Source organism: Hypanus sabinus, chromosome 11 (assembly GCF_030144855.1).
Source record: "Hypanus sabinus isolate sHypSab1 chromosome 11, sHypSab1.hap1, whole genome shotgun sequence".
NCBI lineage: Eukaryota > Metazoa > Chordata > Chondrichthyes > Myliobatiformes > Dasyatidae > Hypanus > Hypanus sabinus.
The window spans coordinates 80,886,473-80,907,043 of NC_082716.1; the positions used below are offsets into that span (position 1 = coordinate 80,886,473).

Genomic DNA, 20,571 nt, shown 5'->3' on the forward strand with positions numbered 1-20,571 from the left:
TAATTGGTGACAGCGTAGAGATGGAATATAATATGAAAAATCTGAAATCATCATCGGTAGAAATAAATAGAAAAGCACAGTGCTTTTTAAATGGCAAGAGACTTGAAAAGTTGGCATTCACAGGGACGGCTGTGTCCTTAAACATAAATAATTGAAACTAATCTGCAGGTATGGGTGTATTAGAAAGGTAAATATCAGGTTGCTCTTCACTGCAAGAGGTATTCAGATTTATTTATCATCTGTACATCAAATTATACAGTGAAATGTGTTACTTGCATTAACAACGAACGCAACCTAAGGATGAGCTGGGAGTGGACTGCAAGTGTTGCCACACATTCCGCACAAAAGTAAAGACATTATTATATTGAGACTTGGTGCAAGTGCACTGAGAACATTATGTACGTGTCTGGTCTCCCTACTTCAGGACTGGAGTACGTGCAATAAAAATGTGCTGATACCTGGCATGGAAGAGGGTTAAAAGGAAAAATGATCTCTATTAAAACAAGCAAAATTCATCAAGGGTTTGACAGAGCAAATACAGAGATGATATTTCCCCTGGCCAGGGTGTCAAAGTCAGGGAGTCTAGCCTCAGGATAACGAGTTGGCCATTCAGGGCAGGTATGGGAAGAAATTTCTTCACCTGACCACAGGTGCATCTTTGGGACATTTTTGGCTACAGACATTGGTGAGTATATTCAATGCAGAGATGAATAACTTTATGATAATAAAGGAATTATGGAATGCCAGCAGTACAGGAAAGCTGGGAGAAAAAGCTCAGCTGTGATCTTGGTGAATGACTGCGAGGTGGGCAGAGCAAGCAGCCTACTTCAGCTTTGATTTACTTGACATCCATTTGAGCCACTCCCAGCATTTTTGTTCCTGTGTCTTTTTGTAACAATGAGTTACTGAGAAGGCTTAACAAAATTCAGGTGACCTACAAAATGAATGCTTGGTTAAATTAATTTACTCTTGTACATATAAAAGTACATTGCTCAACTGCTTTTGGTTTTCCTAAATTGCAGATTGTTTTTATTTCTTGGAGACACAGAGACTGAAGATGCTAGAATTCGGAGGAAAAAATAAACAAGCTGCTGGAGGAACTTGGGTGGGTCAAGCAACATCTGTGAAAAGAAATGGACCAACAATTCGCATTAACTGTCCATCTCCATATAGAGGCTCTCAATCCAAAACATGAACTGTCCATTTTCCTCCATCAATGCTGACTGACTCGTAGAGTCTTCCGACAATTTTTTTGGTGTTTTGTTTGTTTCTCTATAACATGCAAGATAATGGAGTCACAGGCAAGAGAAGGAAGGCCTGTGGACTCTAATCATCCTTTTGCATAAAATTATTTTGCTGTGATCCATTTCTGAAACAAGTAAAATCTAATTAGAAAAGTGCTTTGCTAAAATCTTCAAATTAAGTGTTCTCATTATCTTTACTACTTTAGAATATTAAATGCCTCATGTTTAGTTTTTAAATTCATTTTTAATGCACCATTCCTGAGGAGTTTTATTTTCAATTCAATATTTGCATTATATAATATTGGCCAGCAATTGAGAACCCAGAATTAAGATGAGCATTTAATTGTTCAGCCGCATTCTCTTTGTTTTAGCAGCAAGAGAACTTTGACCTCAACTCTTGACTGCTGTAGTGGATTTGCCCGAAGAATGACTGAGTTAATAAAGCTATGTTTGTTGACTTGTATTGACATCATACTGTGAATTCCTTCTCAGGCATTTGCTGAGTCTGTGGTTGTTAAAGGTTAAAAGGTGCTTCAGGTAGTTTCCTGAAGTGCAGCTGCAAGATTAAGAAGGTTCTGGTTTTTCATACTCAACAAGCTCCTTCGCTTTTGTGTGCTTTTAGTACCCTGTTACTGTGGAAACTGTACAGCATTCAATCTGTGGCAGAGCAGTTATATTCACTGTAATGAAAGAGTTAAATTGGATTCCTTCTTGGTATGTACTTAAAAAGTGTAAAACAAAGTAGAAGTTTTTCTTGACCCATTCTTATTCACATAGCTGAAAACATTCTGCATTATATGGCAACTTCATAAATATGTTCATGGTACAAGCATTGAATCCTGTACTTAGTAGAAAGAAATAGAATTAAAAATGCAAACTTTGCGGGACAAAGTGCTCTGCAGGTCGTACAACAACTGTGGAGATTTAATGTTTCAGGTTGATGAACTTTCAAAAGTAGGCTTTAGTAATGTTCCCTGAATGAATGGGTGAATATTGCAGAAGTTAGTTGGTGTAAGCCAACTACAATGTTCTGTCAGAAATATGTAGTTACACATGAAAAGTTTCTTAGTCAGCTAGGTCTGTAAGGGTTCAAAGCTTTATGCCTCAGTTGTGCTCTTTCTCAGATGATGTTGTCACCTTGCTGCCTTCCTAGTCATCAAAATTGTTCATCAGTCATTGAAATGCATTAGGGTTCACCTTCGAAATAAATATCCCTGCTGATGTAAGGCTAAGTTTCATGAGAATTGTGCCTTAACATTATATTGTCCCATTGTTTTCACCATCCCTTAAAATTAAATGTTAAAGCATTATGCTGTTGTAATTTTTTAGATGAACGTTATATGTTTCAGTAGCATGCAATTTTGTTTCACAGTGAGAGGCAAGCTGTTTTTAAACTTAGTCTTTCACTCTGAAACAAAACTGTCTTTCACAACCTTGTCTCTTTCCTATCCAAACATCAGCAGAGTATTAATTTTTGAAGGTTTATTTGCTAGAAATAAATCTCTCTGAAGATCCTATTAGTTGTCCATTAAGTAATCTGACCATTGGGTATGTAATTAGATGCCAAGAAGTTTTTTCACCTGATATGTCCTCTCATCCATAAAGAGTGAAATTAGATTCTCCGTATTCTGTTAATGCATGCCTTGGAATCTGCGCACGGATATCTTTCCACTGCTGACTCATCAGTGCCTCAGAAAGATCGTATTTTTAATTCTGCTTCCTTGCTCTGAATACATAATACAAACTTTGTTCCATTATCTCTTGTATTTAAGCCAGAATGTCGATTGGTGGAAAGCTTGTTCACTAACTGAGGCTAGAGAATTTATTGAAACGTGACTTAAAACCCATCATCAAAGATCTTCACCACCCAGGCCAAGCTTTTTTTCTCACTGCTGCCATCTGGTAGAAGGTACAAGTGCCTTGGGGCTTGCACTACCAGGTTCAAGAACAGGCTCAACCATCAGGCTTTTGAACAAAAAGGGGAAAATACACACGCTACTTGTGTAACCAGTGGTCTCACTTTAATGGTTGTTATTTATTGCTATTTAATAATATTTATATTTGCACAATTTGTTGTCCATTGAGCCTTACAGTTACTGTTCTACAGATTTGCTAAGTATGCCCACAGAAAAAGAATCTTGGGGCATACGTGGTGACGTGTATGTATTCTGATAAATAAATTTTACTTTGATCTTTGAACTTTGAAAACTCAATGATTGTGAAAGTTTCTTTTGCTGTGACTTAGTTTTAGCACAGTAACTTGATTGTTAATAACAGTCAATCAGAGCCAACCTTACTGTCTGTTAAAAGCCAGATTGATTAAGAGAATTTTTTGGATAATTAATTAATACTGATGAACGAATTCATTCTATGCAGCAATTCCCTCTTTGGCCATCCTGACATTGACTTCAGTTCTAACTCATTTATTTTTGTTCTCATGATTCAATGAGAAAACTATTACAGGATGTCCTTTAGTTCCATAGGTGCTCATTGCTTTCACCACACCACTTGTCTTGTCATTAATGAGGTATTGTTGCTGAAATGTGATAAGAAAGTGCTCTTGATTTATACTTCACATGTTTAGGGCTTTTCAGGCTCAAGGTAATTAAAGTACATGAGACATTTCAAAGCAATTCTGATTTTTTTTGTGTGTGCCTCTATTGTACGTCAGTCAGTACCATGCACGTTGCTGGGGTGTCATCACTAAAATGGCTGAGCATTATCATTCTTGTACTGTAGATGTTTTATGTAGGATTATTCTAGATTCTGGACATGTAATATTTAGTAGAGTTAGATGGAACTGGCTGGATTAATAGAGAAACTGTATTAACCAAAATAGTGCTAAACTGAGGAAGGAGATGAGCAACTTTCAGGGAATGATTGACCATTACACACAAGGAAACAAGTAATGCAAGTGGAGAAGGCAATACATGAGCAGAAAACCTATTTGGGAAAGGGATGTTTCACCCAGTAGAGTATTCCTCAGAGAGCAGTGGCAAAGTGTCAAAAACTGAAAGAAAGTAAACTATTCTAGTTAAAGTAGGTTGAAATATGTTCAGAATCCTGTTTTTTTTTTCATTTTTTTTGTTTCAATAATAGTGATGATTCCCATTCCATTTCTGATCATGGACTTTCTCTCACATGATATAAATGAGCTATTGATAGTATTGCTGGTGGTGATCACCATATATTCACACCAGGTGTTGCTGGTGCTTTTTGTCTCTAATCTCCAGTAAACACAAAATAAAAACTAAAACTAAACCTGTAACAACAATATTTTTATCACTTGCTCTCCTGCTAAGCAGGTCATATTCCAAAAGCAGTTTAATTAATGATGTGGTGAAAAATGTAGCTAAGCCTCTTTTGCAGTTATACCTTTAGCTCTATGCAAGAGACTCGATGTTTTATCTTGAGATCAGACTTGATTTATTGCCTTATACTTCTATTACCTCCTTTAAGGAATTCCTTAAAATCTACTACCTTGATTAAACTTTTGGGCAACTGCTATAATTTCTCCTGATGTGACTTGGTTTCATATTTTGTGTTCATAGCACTCACATTAATTTCTCAAACATGTCTCAATGCAACATAAATTTAATTAGCAAAGTAGTTTTTTTGTTCTCTCTGGCTGGGCTTTCAACAGCATGTCATCGCCAGTCACAGTGCTTGTGCCATTGGCCTAACTGCCATCATACGTAAGAAGCTCTTCCCCGGCTTTCCTGGCATCTTCCTTCATGCACCCTCTCATCGCTCCTTGAAAATCCTTACAGTCTTTAAGCTTATGTGGTGAAACTGTGATACCACCAGAGACCTCTCTCCCAAAACTATACCTGGGCAAAAAGAATGTAATTTGCAACTGGATTTCTGAACTTTCCAAGCTCCCTTTGGATTTTTCAGTTTCTTGAAGAGTTCTATTGATATTAAACACTCATAATCGTGGTTACTGATGGTGCTGTCTTTGTCCTTTTCAAACCTGCACCTCTTGGGCAAATAGTAAACCCCTCTGAATGGGATCATGATTCATCATTAATTTTTCTGTCCCACTCTGGAAGGTTAGATATGTTCTGTGAAGGAGGTCCAACTCTGGCACCTTTCTTTCACATGAAATTTCAAGTTATTTTGTGCAACACACACACAAAATGCTGGAGGAACTCAGCAGGTTAGGCAGCATCTACATAAATGAATAAGCAGTCAACCCTTCAGGACTGGCAAGGAAGGGGGAAGATGCCAGCAAATGATGGTGGGGAGAGGGTAAGCTTGACAAGCTGGAAGGTGATGGGTTAAGCCAGATGGGTTGGGTAAGGAGGGGTGGCGAGTGGTCAGAAACTGGGAGGTGATGGGTGGAAGAGTAATGGGCTGGCAAAGAAGGAATCTGATAGGAGAGGAGAGTGGACCATGGGTGAAAGAGGAGGAGGAGGAGCACCGGGGGAGGTGATAGGTAGGTGAGGAGAAGAAGTAAGAGGCTAGAGTAAGAGATAGGAAAAAGGAAGAGAAAAAGAGGGAATATGAGGTGTTTCTGCTTCAACCTGAGATGAGCTTCATCGTGGCAGTAAATTTAGATTTAGAATTTTATTTCTTACATCCATCTCAGAACATGAGGGAGTACAAATCTTTGTTACATTGCCGTCACTATGTCCAAGCAATAAAGAGGGGAAATGTGGGATGATATTGCCCAAACACTAAGGTTGTATACAGTCAGATATGCAGTTATATCAATGTGTATTGAAAATCTGATGGCCTGGTGAAAGAGGCTGTCCTAGAGCCTGTTGGTCCTGGCCTTAATGCTGTGGTACAGTTTGCCAGATGAAAGCTTTACAGTTGCTGTGGTTGGAATCCCTGATGATCCTCCGGACCCTTTTTATGTACTTGCTGCTGTAAATGTCCTGAACAGATACACGGAGCTGTCCACACCACTCTCCGTAGTGCTCTGCAATTGAGGGTTTCAGGCAGTAACACAGCCCGTCAGGATGCTCTTGATGATGTCCCTGTAAGAAAGTCCTGAGCATTTTGGGACTCATGCCAAACCTATTCAGCCACCTGAGGCAAAAGAGGCACTGCTGTGATATCCTTGGTGATGTCTATGCCAAGGAACTAGGAACTAATCCTCTTAACTATGGAGGAGGCTATGGACCGATATTTCAGAATGGGAACAGGAGAGGAATTAAAATAGTTGGCCATTGAGAAATCCTGTCTTTTGCTCCTGTCTTGTGGATGGAGCTTGATAAAGCAGTCCCCCAATCTATTTTGGGTCTCACCAGTGTAGAGTAGGCTGCATAGGAGTACCAGATACAGTAGATGACCCCAACAGGTTTGCAAGTAAAGTGTTGCCTCACCTGGAAAGCTGATTATTTTGTGTTGTGACAGTATAAAATATACAGCTTGTCAAAATTTCCTTTGGCTAATTTGTATTTGCATTATGTATGTGATTTTTGTCACCAAACTTCACCTGCATAATCTTACATAGAATGGCTTGCTTATTACGAGTTGATAAATTTCCGCAGAGCTTTGTAGCCATGGATTATCATTAAGATAATCTATAATTTAGATGTTCGGACAGTGATGCTTGTAACAAGAATGTGCAAGTGCATTTAATAACATTGTTCTCAAAATGACTGATGTCATGTATTTAAAGAGCTTCAAAACACAAGCTTGTGCTAAATGTGATTCACATACAATTATTAGAGAAGATTGATTAAGATTAGGGAATGTGTGGCTTTGAAACATTTTACTGATATGGCCAAGTGTGAAAACAGAAATACAGTAATACATATCTTTAAAAAAAGCGAGGTAGTGTTCATAGATTCAATGTCTATTTAGGAATTGTATGGCAGAGGGCAAGAAGCTGTTCGTGAATTGCTGAGTGTGTGCCTTCAGGCTTCTGTACCTCCTTCTTGATGGTAACAATGAGAAGAGGGCATGTCCTGGGTGATGGGGGTCCTTAATAATGGACATTGTCTCTTGAAGATGTCTTGGATACTATGGAGGCTAGTACCCAAGATGGAGATGACTAATTTTACAACTTTCTGTAGCTTCTTTTGGAATTGTTCAGTGCCCTCTCCCCTACATACCAGACAGTGATGCAGCCTGTCAGAATGCTCTCCATGGTACATCTATAGGTGACAAACAAAATCTCTTCCATCACCTTTATTGATATGTTGGAGATGGGTTAGAACCACAGAGATTTTAATACCCAGGAACTTGAAATTTCTCTCTCTTTCTGTTCCTCTCTTCTCCTCTCCCCCTTCCTCCCCCCCCCCCTCATTTAATCCCTGTGAGGATTGGTTCATGTTCCCCCATCTTATCCTTGCTGATGTCCACAATCAGCTTTCATCTTACTGACATTGAGTACAAAGTTGTTGCTGCGACGCCACTAAACGAGGCGGTATACTTCACTCTTGTATGCCCTCTGATCTCCATCTGAGACTCCACCGATAATGGTTGTATCATCAGAAAATTTATAGATGACATTTGAGCTATACCTAGCCACACAGTCATGGGTATAGAGACGGCAGAGCAGTGGGCTACGCACACATCCTTGAGATGCACCAGTGATGATTATCACCGTGGAGATATTATCACCAATCCAATTGTGGTCCACTGGTTAACAAGTCAAGGATGCAATTGCAGAAGGAGGTACAGAGGCTAGGTTTTGTAGCTTATCAATCAGGACTGTGGGAATGATGATGTTAAACACTGAGCATCCTGTGTCAACGAACAGCATCCTGATGTGGGTGTTTGTATTGTCCAGGTGATCTAAGGCTGTGTGAAGAGCCATTGAGATTGTGTCTGCTGTAGACCTATTGTGGCAATAGGCATATTGCAGTAGGTCCAGGTCCTTGCTGAGGCAGGAGTTCAAAGCATTTCATCACTGTAGGTGTGAGTGCTATTAGATGATGGTCATTGAGGTAGCTCACCCTACTCTTCTTAGGGACTGGTATAATTGTTGCCTTTTAGAAACAGGTGGGAACTTTTGACCATAGCAGTGAGAGGTTGAAAATGTCCTTGAGAACTCCTGCCAGTTAGTTTTCAGAGCCTTTCCACGTACTCCATCAGGGCCTGCCACCTTAAAGAGGGCTCACCCTCTTTAAAGACAGCCTGACATCGGCCTCTGAGACAGAGATCACAGAGAACATGAACCAATCCTCATAGAGGGATCAGAAATGGAGAGTGAGAAATTTCACTAACACTAGGGGTAGCTTATTAACCTACCAATCAGCCCATCTTCGTGATGTGGAAGTAATCCAGAGCACCTAGAATGGTTGCAGGAAGAACCAGTAACCTCCATATACAATACCTGAAGTTGGCACTGAACCTAACTATTCCAATGTCACCTTTTACATTCTTGACTTTATGGTGGTGTTCCCTGGCACCAGAAGCTTAACATATTTCACAATATACAGACTTACTTTTGTTTTAAAGAAAGGGTTCCCTTAACTGGAAATTAAATGCACATAACAACAGAGATTAATTCAGTATCGATGGACTATGCATTTATTTATTGTTTTCATTTATATAGAAGCTATATTATTGTTTTCATTGTTAATGACTTAATATTGAAGAAATGACTTCTCAATTTTTAAAATTATTCAGAAACAGGTTATTTCTGGATACACGTTTTTCCCAATAAATCACTCTGCTTTTCGTTCACCTTTGTTTGTCACTTCTTATCCTGCAATAAATCCTCCTTAGTTCAAAGCAGCTGCGCAATTGTTCCTTGTAATTGTTGGAGGAGGAACCAATTAAACTAATAATTATTGGAATTGCTGGGCAAAAATTGCCACCATCAGTAGAAAGCTTTGATTCTAGTGAATAAACCAACAAATGTTGTGAATACTCAGCAGGCTTCACAGCACCAATAGAGGTGGGATGGCCCATCACCCATATTTTCAACCTGTACTTTTCCCGAGACCAAGCTTAACTTCTAGACCTGCAGGACCACTTGACGAACTATAGGGTGGCCGTTCCACAAAGTAGAGCAGTCTGAACGTGTTGACTAAACCTCAGTCAGCAAGGCCCAGATAAGAGGTTCCCAACATTTTTTTATACTTTGGATGAACCAATACCATTAAGCAAGAGGTCTGTGGACCTCATGCTGTAAACTCCTGCCCTAGGTAACCTTACAAACTTTGGATAGATTTCTGCTGTCAGAGGCCTGTTAATTGGAGACATTTAAGAAGCCTTCAAATTTGAATGTGCATTTTTTTTAAACATTAGAAAATTAAATAAATTACTTGTGAATATCTTGATCTGCATCCATTCAAAAACAGAGGAAAATAAACAAAGGTAAGCTACTTGTTTTTAAAATAATGGTGATTTCATTCAAACGAATTCAGCTGTGTTGCAATAGCAGCTGACCCTGACATGTAACTCAGGGGTCTGATATGAAGTCCGCTCAATCTCTTTTTCTTTTGCTGCTGGACTTAGCAAAAATACTAGTTAAGTATATGACCTCCAATTTGCTCTGACTTCAGTGTTTCAATGACAATTGCTAAGGTCAGAAACTAGCTAACACGGAAAGAGAACTGAGAGGTGAATATGCTGCAGCCCATTGTTTCTGATTAATGTCAGGTTATTGACTTGAAACGCTAACTTTCTTTTTCTTCCCACAGATACTGCCTGACTGGTTGAGTGGTTGCTTTTGAATTTTATGTTCTGTTATCTATGATGTTAAAAAACATCCATTGTCTCCTCTTTTGTTTCTGAAATGTATATAACTACAAACATATCCTTGTGCGTGGATGAAATAATGTATTCTCTTTCCTTATCAATTATGCAGATATAAGTGTTAAGAGATTTGCACAAGTTACAGTTCTGTATACATGCTACTTTATTGAATTTTATTTAGTTCCATTTTTAAATTTTGACCAATATACAGAAAATTATTCAATACATTCGGGCCTCCTTATCCGCGGGGGATTGGTTCCGAGACCCCCCCCCACCCCCGTGGATACCAAAAAACGCAGATGCTCAAGCCCTTTATTTAACCTGTTTCAGTGCGGTGGTCTTTAGGACCCGGCGCAGCTCTGAATCTGCAGTGTTACTGTTCATGAAAATAATCACGACTGAAAATAAGGTGGAAGTAATAAAGCGATCGGAAAGAGGTGAAACACCATCGGTCATTGGAAAAGCGTTAGGCTACAGTTGGTCAACAATCGGAACAGTTTTAATGGAGCATGTGAAAGGCCCTGCCCTGATGAAAGCTACAATTATTTCTAAGCAACACAGTGGTTTAATTATTGAAATACATACGTTTCTTAAGTGTTTTATATGCATAGAAAGGTAAAATATATACTATATACTAAGAAAAACGTTTGACTGATGCTAAATAATACCGGATGTACCTGTTCCGACTTCAAATCCGACTTAAAGACGGACTCAGGAACGGAACTAGTTCATAATCTGGGGGCTGCCTGTACTTTTAAGTCACTTCTAGATCACTCATAATACCCAATACAATGTAAATACTATGTAAATAGTTGTTATACTGTATTGTTTAGGGAATAATGACAAGAAAAAAATAGTCTGTACATGCTCAAACAATGAGTGCTGGAGAGAGAACTTCCAGGTTTTCCTGATCCGCGGTTGGTTGAATCCGCGCATGCGCAATCTGCGGATAAGGAGGGCCGACTGTATTCAGGAAGAAGTTAGTGGAACAACAGACATTATACAGTATGACACTTCCAGTTAGCTTTATCACTGCTATGTGTAATTTTGTGCTTTTTATCCGTTAAGTCAAGATCAAAATTTATAAGGAAAATTGTCATTCATACATGATAGATAGATTATAAGATACTGTGCAAAGATCTTGGGCGCATGTAGAATGTAGAGTGAGTTTGTAAATCTGGCAGGAGCAAAGGATATTGGAAGTGGCGAGGGTGGAGTGCTGCAGGAGAGGTGTGGCACAAATGGCAGAGTGGAAGTGCCGGGGGTGGGGTTGGTAAGGGTGCTGCACCCCAAGCCCTGCGGCATGCCAGGAAAGGTAATTTGTTTCCAAACAATCGGTTAATTGATCATTACAGAATGTCTCTTTGGTGCTTCCTGCTTCCTGCTCCTTCCCTCCTCCCTTCCCTTTTCCCTAAAACCATGATTCCCCTTCCCACTCTCCGTCCACAATAGTGACCACTATCAGAATCAGGTTTATAGTTACTCACATATGTCATGAAATTTGTTATTTTTTGTGGCAGCAGTACAGTGCAATACATAAAGTTATGTATGAGAAAGATGGTGCATGTCAAAGACTGAAGCAGTTAGACATCAGGAGTGGGAGATAAGAAATGTAAATCCACATTCTACCCGTCTGGACAGGAAATCTCCAGTATCAGTGCTGCTTGTAGGAATATTATAACTATATTTAGCTGTCCATTGTCCATTTGATGATGTTTTGCTTAATACCATTATCTAAAAGGTTTTAGTTCATTCAAACTCGGCAGAATTCAGGAAGGGCATTGAATCATAATTGGCTGCCATTCTACATGGGAACCCTTTTATAAGCAACAAGGTGTATCATATGTCTACAATTTTTGTAGCAAAGTAATAAAATCAGTCTTCTATTAATGTTCAGTATTTTGTGTGAAGATATACACCTGGGGTAAGCTGCTAATGATATAATTAGGTAGAGAGGGGTTTTTTTTGCTCCATGGGAATGCCATCGGAGATAGCAAAATTAGCAACACAAGAAATACAAAGATTGCGTAAATTCATCAAGGTGAATTTGGTGCAAGTTGGATACCAAAAAACCAAGGAAAAACTGCACTGAGGAGAAAAAGAATAATCTCCGCTTTAAAATTGTTAGATTCAAACCTGAAGAATAGTGTTTCACATTTAATAGTCAATTTTCAGTGCTGGAGAGGATGTTTGTCAGTAACAGAAGTTTATTACTTTCTTGGACTGGTAGTGTGATCACAAACTCACTTTATGGGGTGTGTTTGGTGAAATGGTATCATCTAATACATTTAAAGTATGATCTAAACTGTGGGATACTACTTTCAAAAGTGAATTGCAGAGTGACTAACATGTATAACGACTCTGGATGGCTGAGCTTAACAGCCCATCTCCCTTAAAGTCTGAAGTTGTTAATTACCGTTAGTTTCATTGTTTTTGATAGGGCTATCAGAAGTGAATGCATCTGGCTAAATCTTGTTGTGATATTAGAACCAGTTCTCAAAAGGTCATTTTAACAAACGGGGAATGAGTTGGTTGAGAACAGGCATAAATATAATGGGCTGAACGGTCCACTTCAAAAATACATATAATTCAAGCTACCTGGCCAATCGCGTCATAAAAATTCAGTGCTCGAAAGAAGGACACTCTTCATTTTAGTTTTATAATCATTACAGTAGTGTCCTTTGTGATATGCAGAGGGAACAAAAAAAAATGCGTACACTGCCTCAAGCCAACAAGTCCATTATTTAATTCTCTGCCAATGTTTGTAACTAGGCCATGTGCACAGAGGAGGAAGTTCAGCTATTAAGGCCACATTGTCAGATTTGTTTTGATAGTAATCTGGCTAAAACCTTGTCCTGCTGAGGCATCTACATAATGTATTCATTGGGGATAAACTACTCTAAAACCAACAATGGTATCCTTGATGTAGTGAATGTCTCACAGCAGACCTGACAAATACAAGTGAACACAATTCAAGTGGATAGGAAATAGCTGATGTGTGCTTAGACAGGCATTGACAATTTTTCCCCCTTTGAGCATTGAGAGGACAGGAAAGAGTGGCTCTTTTGGTGATTTAGTCCATATGACCTGGAATGGTCTTAGTTGATTAAGGGTAGAAGAGGGCAGAGTTTCACTTTTTTCCCTTGTAAACACCACCCTTTCCTTTTCCAGACAAGTGAGGCCTGGGGTGGAAGGAGGAAGTAAAAAGCTAAGCAGCCTCAATGCTCTAAATAACATCATATAGGGAAGATGTGATAGGGTAGTTGATCTTTTCCTGTTGGTGAATGATCAAGAGAGAAATTTCTTGTACTTCATATCAGGAGAAAATTTAATCATTGCTTAATTCTTGATTTGAATTGGTGATTGCATAAACCTTGCATGGGGCATCTCTTATTGCTCTAATTTTGAATGCAATTGACTGAATGTAATGGAGTTCAATCATTTTTTCTTTAAATACATTGCTTCCCCCCTCTTTATGCTATTATAGACATGCTGGCTCCAGTGTGGTATGGGGCTATGCGAGATCTGAGTTCCAATCATATTACTGTAATGCAAGTTTCTTTCTATATGCTACTAAACCTAGAAATGGGCTTTGAGTACTCTTGGTCTAATATTGAAAAACTTGGATCCATGGATAGAACTTGTCTAATCGCAGCACAAAAGCAAAACGCTAAAACTGAATTTAAAAATTGAGCACTATAGGCTCTCGGAAGTTTGGCAATATCTGCACAGCATAAGTGTTCTTCATGAGATGTGTCGGATGCTAGAGATGAAAAGCTTGTACTTAAATATCAAGCAAAGGAGACGGATAGATAGACCAGTTGACAAGTGGGTGAAGGGAGGTGGGGAAGTGCAAAATGGAAATAAATCTGTAAAATCTAGTGATTTTAAAAAAAGTAGCGTACATTGATAGTTGGAAAATTGGGTCATAAATAAACCATGTGATATCAGTTACAAGCTGTTGTTCTGAAATTGTGAAAACAATAGGAAATAATGGAATTACACAGCAGAACAGGTGGCATCCAGATCATCTACCTGAATCTTCAAGCCTCTACAGATACTGCCAGACCTGCTGAGCATTTGCAAAATGTACCTTTATTTCAGATTCCCAGCAACCAGTTTTCTTTTGCTTTGGCAAAGACACATTGGAGGAGCGAAAGGGAAGCCTTTATCTAGCCTATTCCTGATCTTGTGTCTGCTTGTTGATGTCACCCTACTTCGGCCCATAAGTATTGGCTCTTTACTATTACCCAATGAGCCTAAGAACTATGATCAAGCAAGTGTTCAACCTGATTTACTAGCTTCCCTAGACAACTTGCTTATTGTTTGAGGTTGGATGCATTTCTTTTCATATTTCTGTCTTGGTTTGTAAGCACAAGAATGTAACTACTGAAACACAAGTATCTTTGAATTTTGAAATAATGTTTACTGTAACAAAGATAACTTAGATTTTTTTTCCTAAATAGCCTAATTGATACAATTTTTTTTGCATAAATTATCTAATTAATTGGCAGTTACTGAATTCTATTAAAAACCTTTTGGTATAATTATTTTTTGATTTTTGAAAGTGATTTAATATATTTACATATTCAGTGATATCAAGTGAAGCAGTTTGCCATGAATATGTTAGTTCAATTGGATCCAGTATTTCAACTGATTAGAATAAATATCTTCTCTGCATTTTATTTATACATATCTCTTGTTCATCGTTCATGAATAAACATTTATGTAATGCATGATGCAAAATGCATAATTGTATTATTGATATGAAGTTTCTCCTCAATAGAGCAATCTATTCTTTGATTTATGTTTTTCTTCAAATGGAGAATTCTTTTCTCAGCTATTAAAACTATTATTTTATGTACCATGTAACTAAATTTGTTTTGGTTGATCATTTTTTTTGCATGTTTCCTCAGCATATTTCAGTTGATTTAAATGCTAATAGGCTCGATCATTTAAAAATGAGTGAAACAGCTGAAATGATTCAGTTCTCAAATGCTTTGAGAATTTGTAGAAGAGATAAAGAAAAGCTGCATTAATATCATTGTCTTTGTTTCCCAATCAGAATGTAATGACATACTTTATAGAGAATAAATTACATACAAATCATGATTGTTCATTATCCATAGCAGCTTTATTTTGTGGTATGACAGAGAAAATTGATATACTAAATTTCTCAGAAACCTTAAGCAAAAGCTGTATCAGAACCTTGGTCACTGAACTGCCTGTATAAAGGGATAACCTGCGTCATCCCTCTCCCTCACATCTGAAAAACTGGCTGTTTCATCTATAATCTCTGCAGGGTACATTACTCTAGCTCTATACTCTGTCCTCTCTGCAGGGTCTTAACTTGAAAGGTTGATGGTCCTGCTGCTTCCACAGGTGCTGCCCAGCCTGTTAAGTTCCTCCAGCTGTTAGTTTTTTTTTACCCCAAATTCCAGTATCTGAAATTTCTTGATTTCCATTTCATCTTATTTGTATTTTCCTGACTTAATTTCCCTCTTTCATTCATCAACCATAAACCACCTCTACCTATATTAAGAACAATTTAAGGTCAATTTGCCTATCAGTACACCTTTGAGAAGTGGGAGGAAACTGAACCATGTGCTTTCAAGGCGGATATGAGGATTCACACAGGCAGTGCAGAAGACGGAATCAAGCCCAGATTGCTGGACAGTGTGATTGCAGTATGGCTTGCTATTCTGTGTTTAAAGATTTTTGACTTGGTCCAGGAATTGAGTTTAATTATTACTGTCGTTATGAAGTTAGTCTGTATTAACTCTCAACAAAAGCATGTTATTTTTGATATTGCATTGGACAAATTTGATAGGATACCAGATAATCAGTCACCTGAAGTGTCATCAGTTCAATACTGTGCACATAATGCAGCACAGTCTGGATAAATCTGCAGTTTTAATGGTAGAATGCTTTTAATTAAAGGCATCCATTCATGTGTGTGGGAGATTTGATGTGAGGGGAACTGAACAATGTTTTCCATGGCTTTCATTCTAAGGAGATCCTTTTTCATTCACAATAAGTTTGACTATTTGATATAGCAATTACTTTTGAGATGAAAGCTCATTAATCTGAAACATTAAACACTTTCGCTCCCTGGGTTCTGCCAGTCTGACTATTTACAACACTTTCTGTTTGTATTCAGATTTTCAGCAGTTACACTACTTTTCTATTTGATCAATTTTTTTCTTTTGCTCTTTTTCTGTTGACATAAAGGTATAATTTTGGTTAGTTTTTTAAATCTGGTGCAGTCAGAATATCTGAGATTATTTTAGGGGGAGTCCAGTTAATTTTGACTTTGTGACTTGGGATATGTCAATGAATTGTAATCAGATTACTTATATAAAATGAAGCACTGCCTTGCCATGAGTATCATCTTAAGAGTGTTCATCAGTCTTTTTAATGCACAAGGTCACAATGCTTGTCATCACAAAGAAGGCACGATAGCACCTCTACTTTCTTGGAAGTTTGCATAAATTCGGCATGTCACAGAAAACTTTGACCAACTTCTATTGATGCCCACTAGAAAATTTCCTAACTAGTTGCATCAATGTGTCTTGGTAAAAGTAACCAGGAATTACAGCGTCAAACAGCTTAAATTCAGATATAGTACGTAGAACACAGAACAATACAACACAGGACCAGGACCTTTGTGCTACAATCGTGTGTCAAACTAATTATATTAGTAATCAAATGCCCAACTAATCCTGTCTCCATCAAGTTCAATTTATTGTACACATGTATATGGCCAAACAAAACAACGTTCCTTTGGACTAAGGTCCACCACACAGTAGATATAACTCACACACACATCGCAAAAAGTAATATTACCAGAAATATATTACTACCACCAAATAATAAGATGCATTTATAACATTAACTAAAAAGTAAACAGTATAATGTTACCGGTGCTTCGTATGTGATGAGACCTGGGTGGTGGCAGGAAACTCGGGTTTCCATCCTAACAGTTCATGCTGTGGTACCTGTTGCCTGATGGTAGGAGGTCAAAGAGATTAGACATATGGGAGGGATCATTGACAATGTTAAGAGCTCTACATATGCAGTGCCCCTGAGTACCCATCTCAGATGGGTGGAAGAGAGACCCTGATGATAGTAGTCCTCAATCCTTTGTACTTTCCTGTACTTGCGGACAGATGCTTTGCAATTCCTGTAAGGTATCTGGACACAAGTCCCTACAAAGGATTGCAAGGCTTTCATTTCCTACACACTGTGTCTGTACAAGAGCTCTTTGAATGCTCCTTTTGTATTTACCGCAAGGGCCACCGATCCTGGCAGTGCATATTGTCTGTTCCAGTGCAGGATGCAGTTACCTTCGCTGTGTAGAAAACTGAAAAACCTTGTATTAATGTATGGTTGCAGTTTCTCACATCAGCCAGTCATATGATTACCTCGGGCAACTGCCTTTTGCAGATCTTCATCGCTGATAATTATGGAAGTAAAGCTTTCAGAAGAATTAGTGCAGGGGAACTTTTCATCTGATTCAATTCACCATTCACTTTGCCTTCCAATAAACTGGTGTATTTGAGACTTGTAATTTCATTCAAAACTCCATTCCAATTTTCTCATTTTTTGTAGTTCAGGTTATCAATAACTTAAGTTTTTGAAAAATGTATAAATGCCGATGATTATACTTGTGAGAAACAAGTTACCTGTGTTTGAAGTATTTCTGCCATATGCCTTAGCTACAAAAGAAATTTGTTTTCTATAATTGTAGGCTCAATAAGGGAGGCATCACATTATTTTGAAATTTAAAAAACAAATTGAAGTGATATGAAAGCCTGCTGATACTCTTTGTGTATATCTTTTACTTAAATATTGTAACTTGAAGTTTTCATGACTTAGGCAAAGCATATATTGACATTTTGTTCATTTTTGTTTAGGATTAGAAGAATCATGGATTGTATCTGTAATGAGAATGAACAGGAGATTACCCTGGCCGCTGTAGACTCCGACTCGACTGTAGTGTATTATCAGCTGACCAATGGGTTTGTTATACCAGACCCACCAGATGTTATTGAAGACAGCAAACGGTGCAAAAAGAAACGGAAGAAGTTTCAGAGATGACCATTATTCATTTTGTTACATCCCATTCTGATGACTTTTCCCAAAATGCATGCTAAGTATGTGCTATTTATTGATATTCCATATGGAAATATCCACTTCTCCCCTTTCCTGTCATTATCTTTTTGGGTCCAGTGAAACTGAACCGATGTTGCATTTCATTTTAATCATTGGCTTTATTCATTGGTTTCAGTCCAAAGCAATCACTTAACATAAAATAACATTATTTTAACTATTTAGGGCTGCATTGACTTTATAAATACTGGAACAATTTATAAATTTTCTAAAGTATATTTTTGTTGTGGTTACTATTTTCCTTTCTATCCATCAGAGATGGGAAGCCATGCTGATCCCTGGCACCCTTCTGACTGAAGTGGGGTTAGAACATGATTTGTGTACATGGAGCTACTTCACAGGTTAAAGCAAAAATAAAAACCTTGCCAGAAAGTTTGTGGAGATCAGACTGGTTTTGTGGACCTTTTGTTTACCTCTCCACAATTACTGCCTGACTTGAATAATATCTTCAGTATTTCCTGTTTTCATTTCACATTTACTGCAGTTATGTTGTTTTTGATGGACAAAACCAAATTAGATAAGTATGTGCATCCTGCTTACATGCATGAGTGTTGTTCTTTTGATCTAATGTCCACCCTACATCTTTGAGTCAGACATCTACAAACTTGTTTGAGGAGCAAGGTGTAAATGTATATAAATATTAACAGCTTTAAAAACACCATTCTAGGAAAGATTCATGAGTAAATTATTGACCACCGTTAGGAAATGCTAGATTTCGTAGTAATAGGGTTGTAATGGTTAAACTTTGAAAGGCATGAAATGGTATTTAAAAATAAAGATTAAAAAATAAAATAATCTTAACAGTGAGAAGTCCAAGCTAAGAGTCACATGCTTATGCTTAATACTCACTAAACCATGCCATTGTTTAAATGCCATGCCATGCTATTGGTGTGATCATAAGCTTTTAATGGGAATTTAGTGACCTACAATAACAAAACTGGACTCGTCATTTCTGATATGCTTCATGAGAAGTTGTTCCCATTATGCTGTGTTATGAGTCTGTTCACTAAATTTTTATAGGCATAATGTATCACATCTTGTTACTGTCAGTATGATGGCAGTAATCTATGGTGCGTTGTAACCAAGTAGATTACATTAAAATAATTTTTATAGAAAAATGAACTTCTTCTTTGTAAGTTTCTTTGCAAAATATTAACCCAAATAGAGTCAAGTTTCAAATGAGGGTTCCATTCTCTGCATTTAATGGGTTGGTAATAAAATGACCAGAGATTTTAGTGAGTAAGTAGAGTGAGTAAATCTTCCACAGGCTATTTACTGACTAAAATTGAAGTCTTATCATGGGTAATTTTAAAACCTTCATGTTGACAAAAATAGATTTGATAACTGCAGTTACTGTGTTTGAGGTGCTGTGAATGCACATTGGTATTAAAGCTTTGATTCCTGGAGTTGTGGAATTGAAGAAAGTCAATGAATTTGTGTGCTGTGCTAGAGTCTTATCCCTGTGAACCTTTTACGTGTTTACGAATGGAGCGAATGAATTAGCATGCTAATCCAGAAGGGCATGTCATTTTATAAAGCATTCGTGGATCCTGAGGTGTTTCTAGAAATATTTTAATTAGTTGTGGAGAATTTGGACACACTCAAGATGGAGTTAGAAGATCTCATTAATCCCTTCAGAAATCACTTCTGCATTAGTTATAATATGCAAGGCAGCCAGCAAGTTTCTTAAAAAACAGATTACCTAAATTGGTTCAGGTCATCAACAATCACAGTTAAGTAACAAAGCTGCTTTTCACAAGCACTCAGGCTGACTCACATACACAAAGTCATCATTCAGTACATCCTTCCGTGAGTTAATGCTTTTCCACTGTTAGGAGATTTGTGAATTTTGTTTGTACTATAAACACTTACAAAGCACTGAGGCTGGGTGCATGTGTGTTAATTCCTCAACTGTGATAAGACCAGTGAGCTGGAATATAACCAATTACAGAAACTGACCTAACCCAGCACGCCATTTGATATTGGCAAGATTTTAAATAGCACTTTTAAGAAGTTACTGAAAGCAGTTACTGTTTTGTTGAACAAAACTGAACACTGGAAGTACTGGGCAGTTCAAGCAGTTCCTGTGGATATATGAGGTGGTAGCTGATATTTTGGGTCAAGATCTTGCGCTGAGAGAGAAGAAGAAAAATTGCTGAAAAAAGCAGGCAGTCAGAGAGTGGTGGGACACCTACTGATAGATGATGGGTGGAACCCGATGGTGAGGGGTGGGGATTGTGGGCAAATGGGGCCATGGAGTGTGAGGGGAGGAGGAGATGGGAAAGGTGAACAAAGAAAGAAGAAACAAGCAAGAGAAAATTTGCAGATGCTGGAAATCCAAGCAACACACACAAGATGCTGGAGGAACTCAGCAGGTCAGGCAGCATCTATAGAAAAGTCTACAGTCGACATTTTGGGCCAAAACCCTTAGGCAGACCATACATCCACTCTCAGAGCTTTGAGAAGGTTTACAGTACAGTACAAATAAAAT

General features: G+C 38.0%; 1 protein-coding gene across 2 annotated transcripts in view; it reads left to right on the forward strand.

The window, feature by feature from the left end:
* The window catches only part of tsen15 (TSEN15 tRNA splicing endonuclease subunit), a 55,666-nt gene extending 36,482 nt beyond the window's left edge, over nucleotides 1-19,184 (forward strand). The window contains exon 4 of one of the 2 annotated variants that reach the window (XM_059984837.1): nucleotides 17,825-19,184. In XM_059984837.1, the coding sequence (XP_059840820.1) occupies nucleotides 17,825-18,008 (184 nt within the window). In that variant the 3' untranslated portion in view covers nucleotides 18,009-19,184. Of the gene's footprint in view, nucleotides 1-1,022; nucleotides 3,399-17,824 lie in introns of those variants that run through there. The other variant, XM_059984838.1, reaches the window with a different exon arrangement.
* The last annotated feature ends 1,387 nt before the right edge of the window (nucleotides 19,185-20,571 follow it).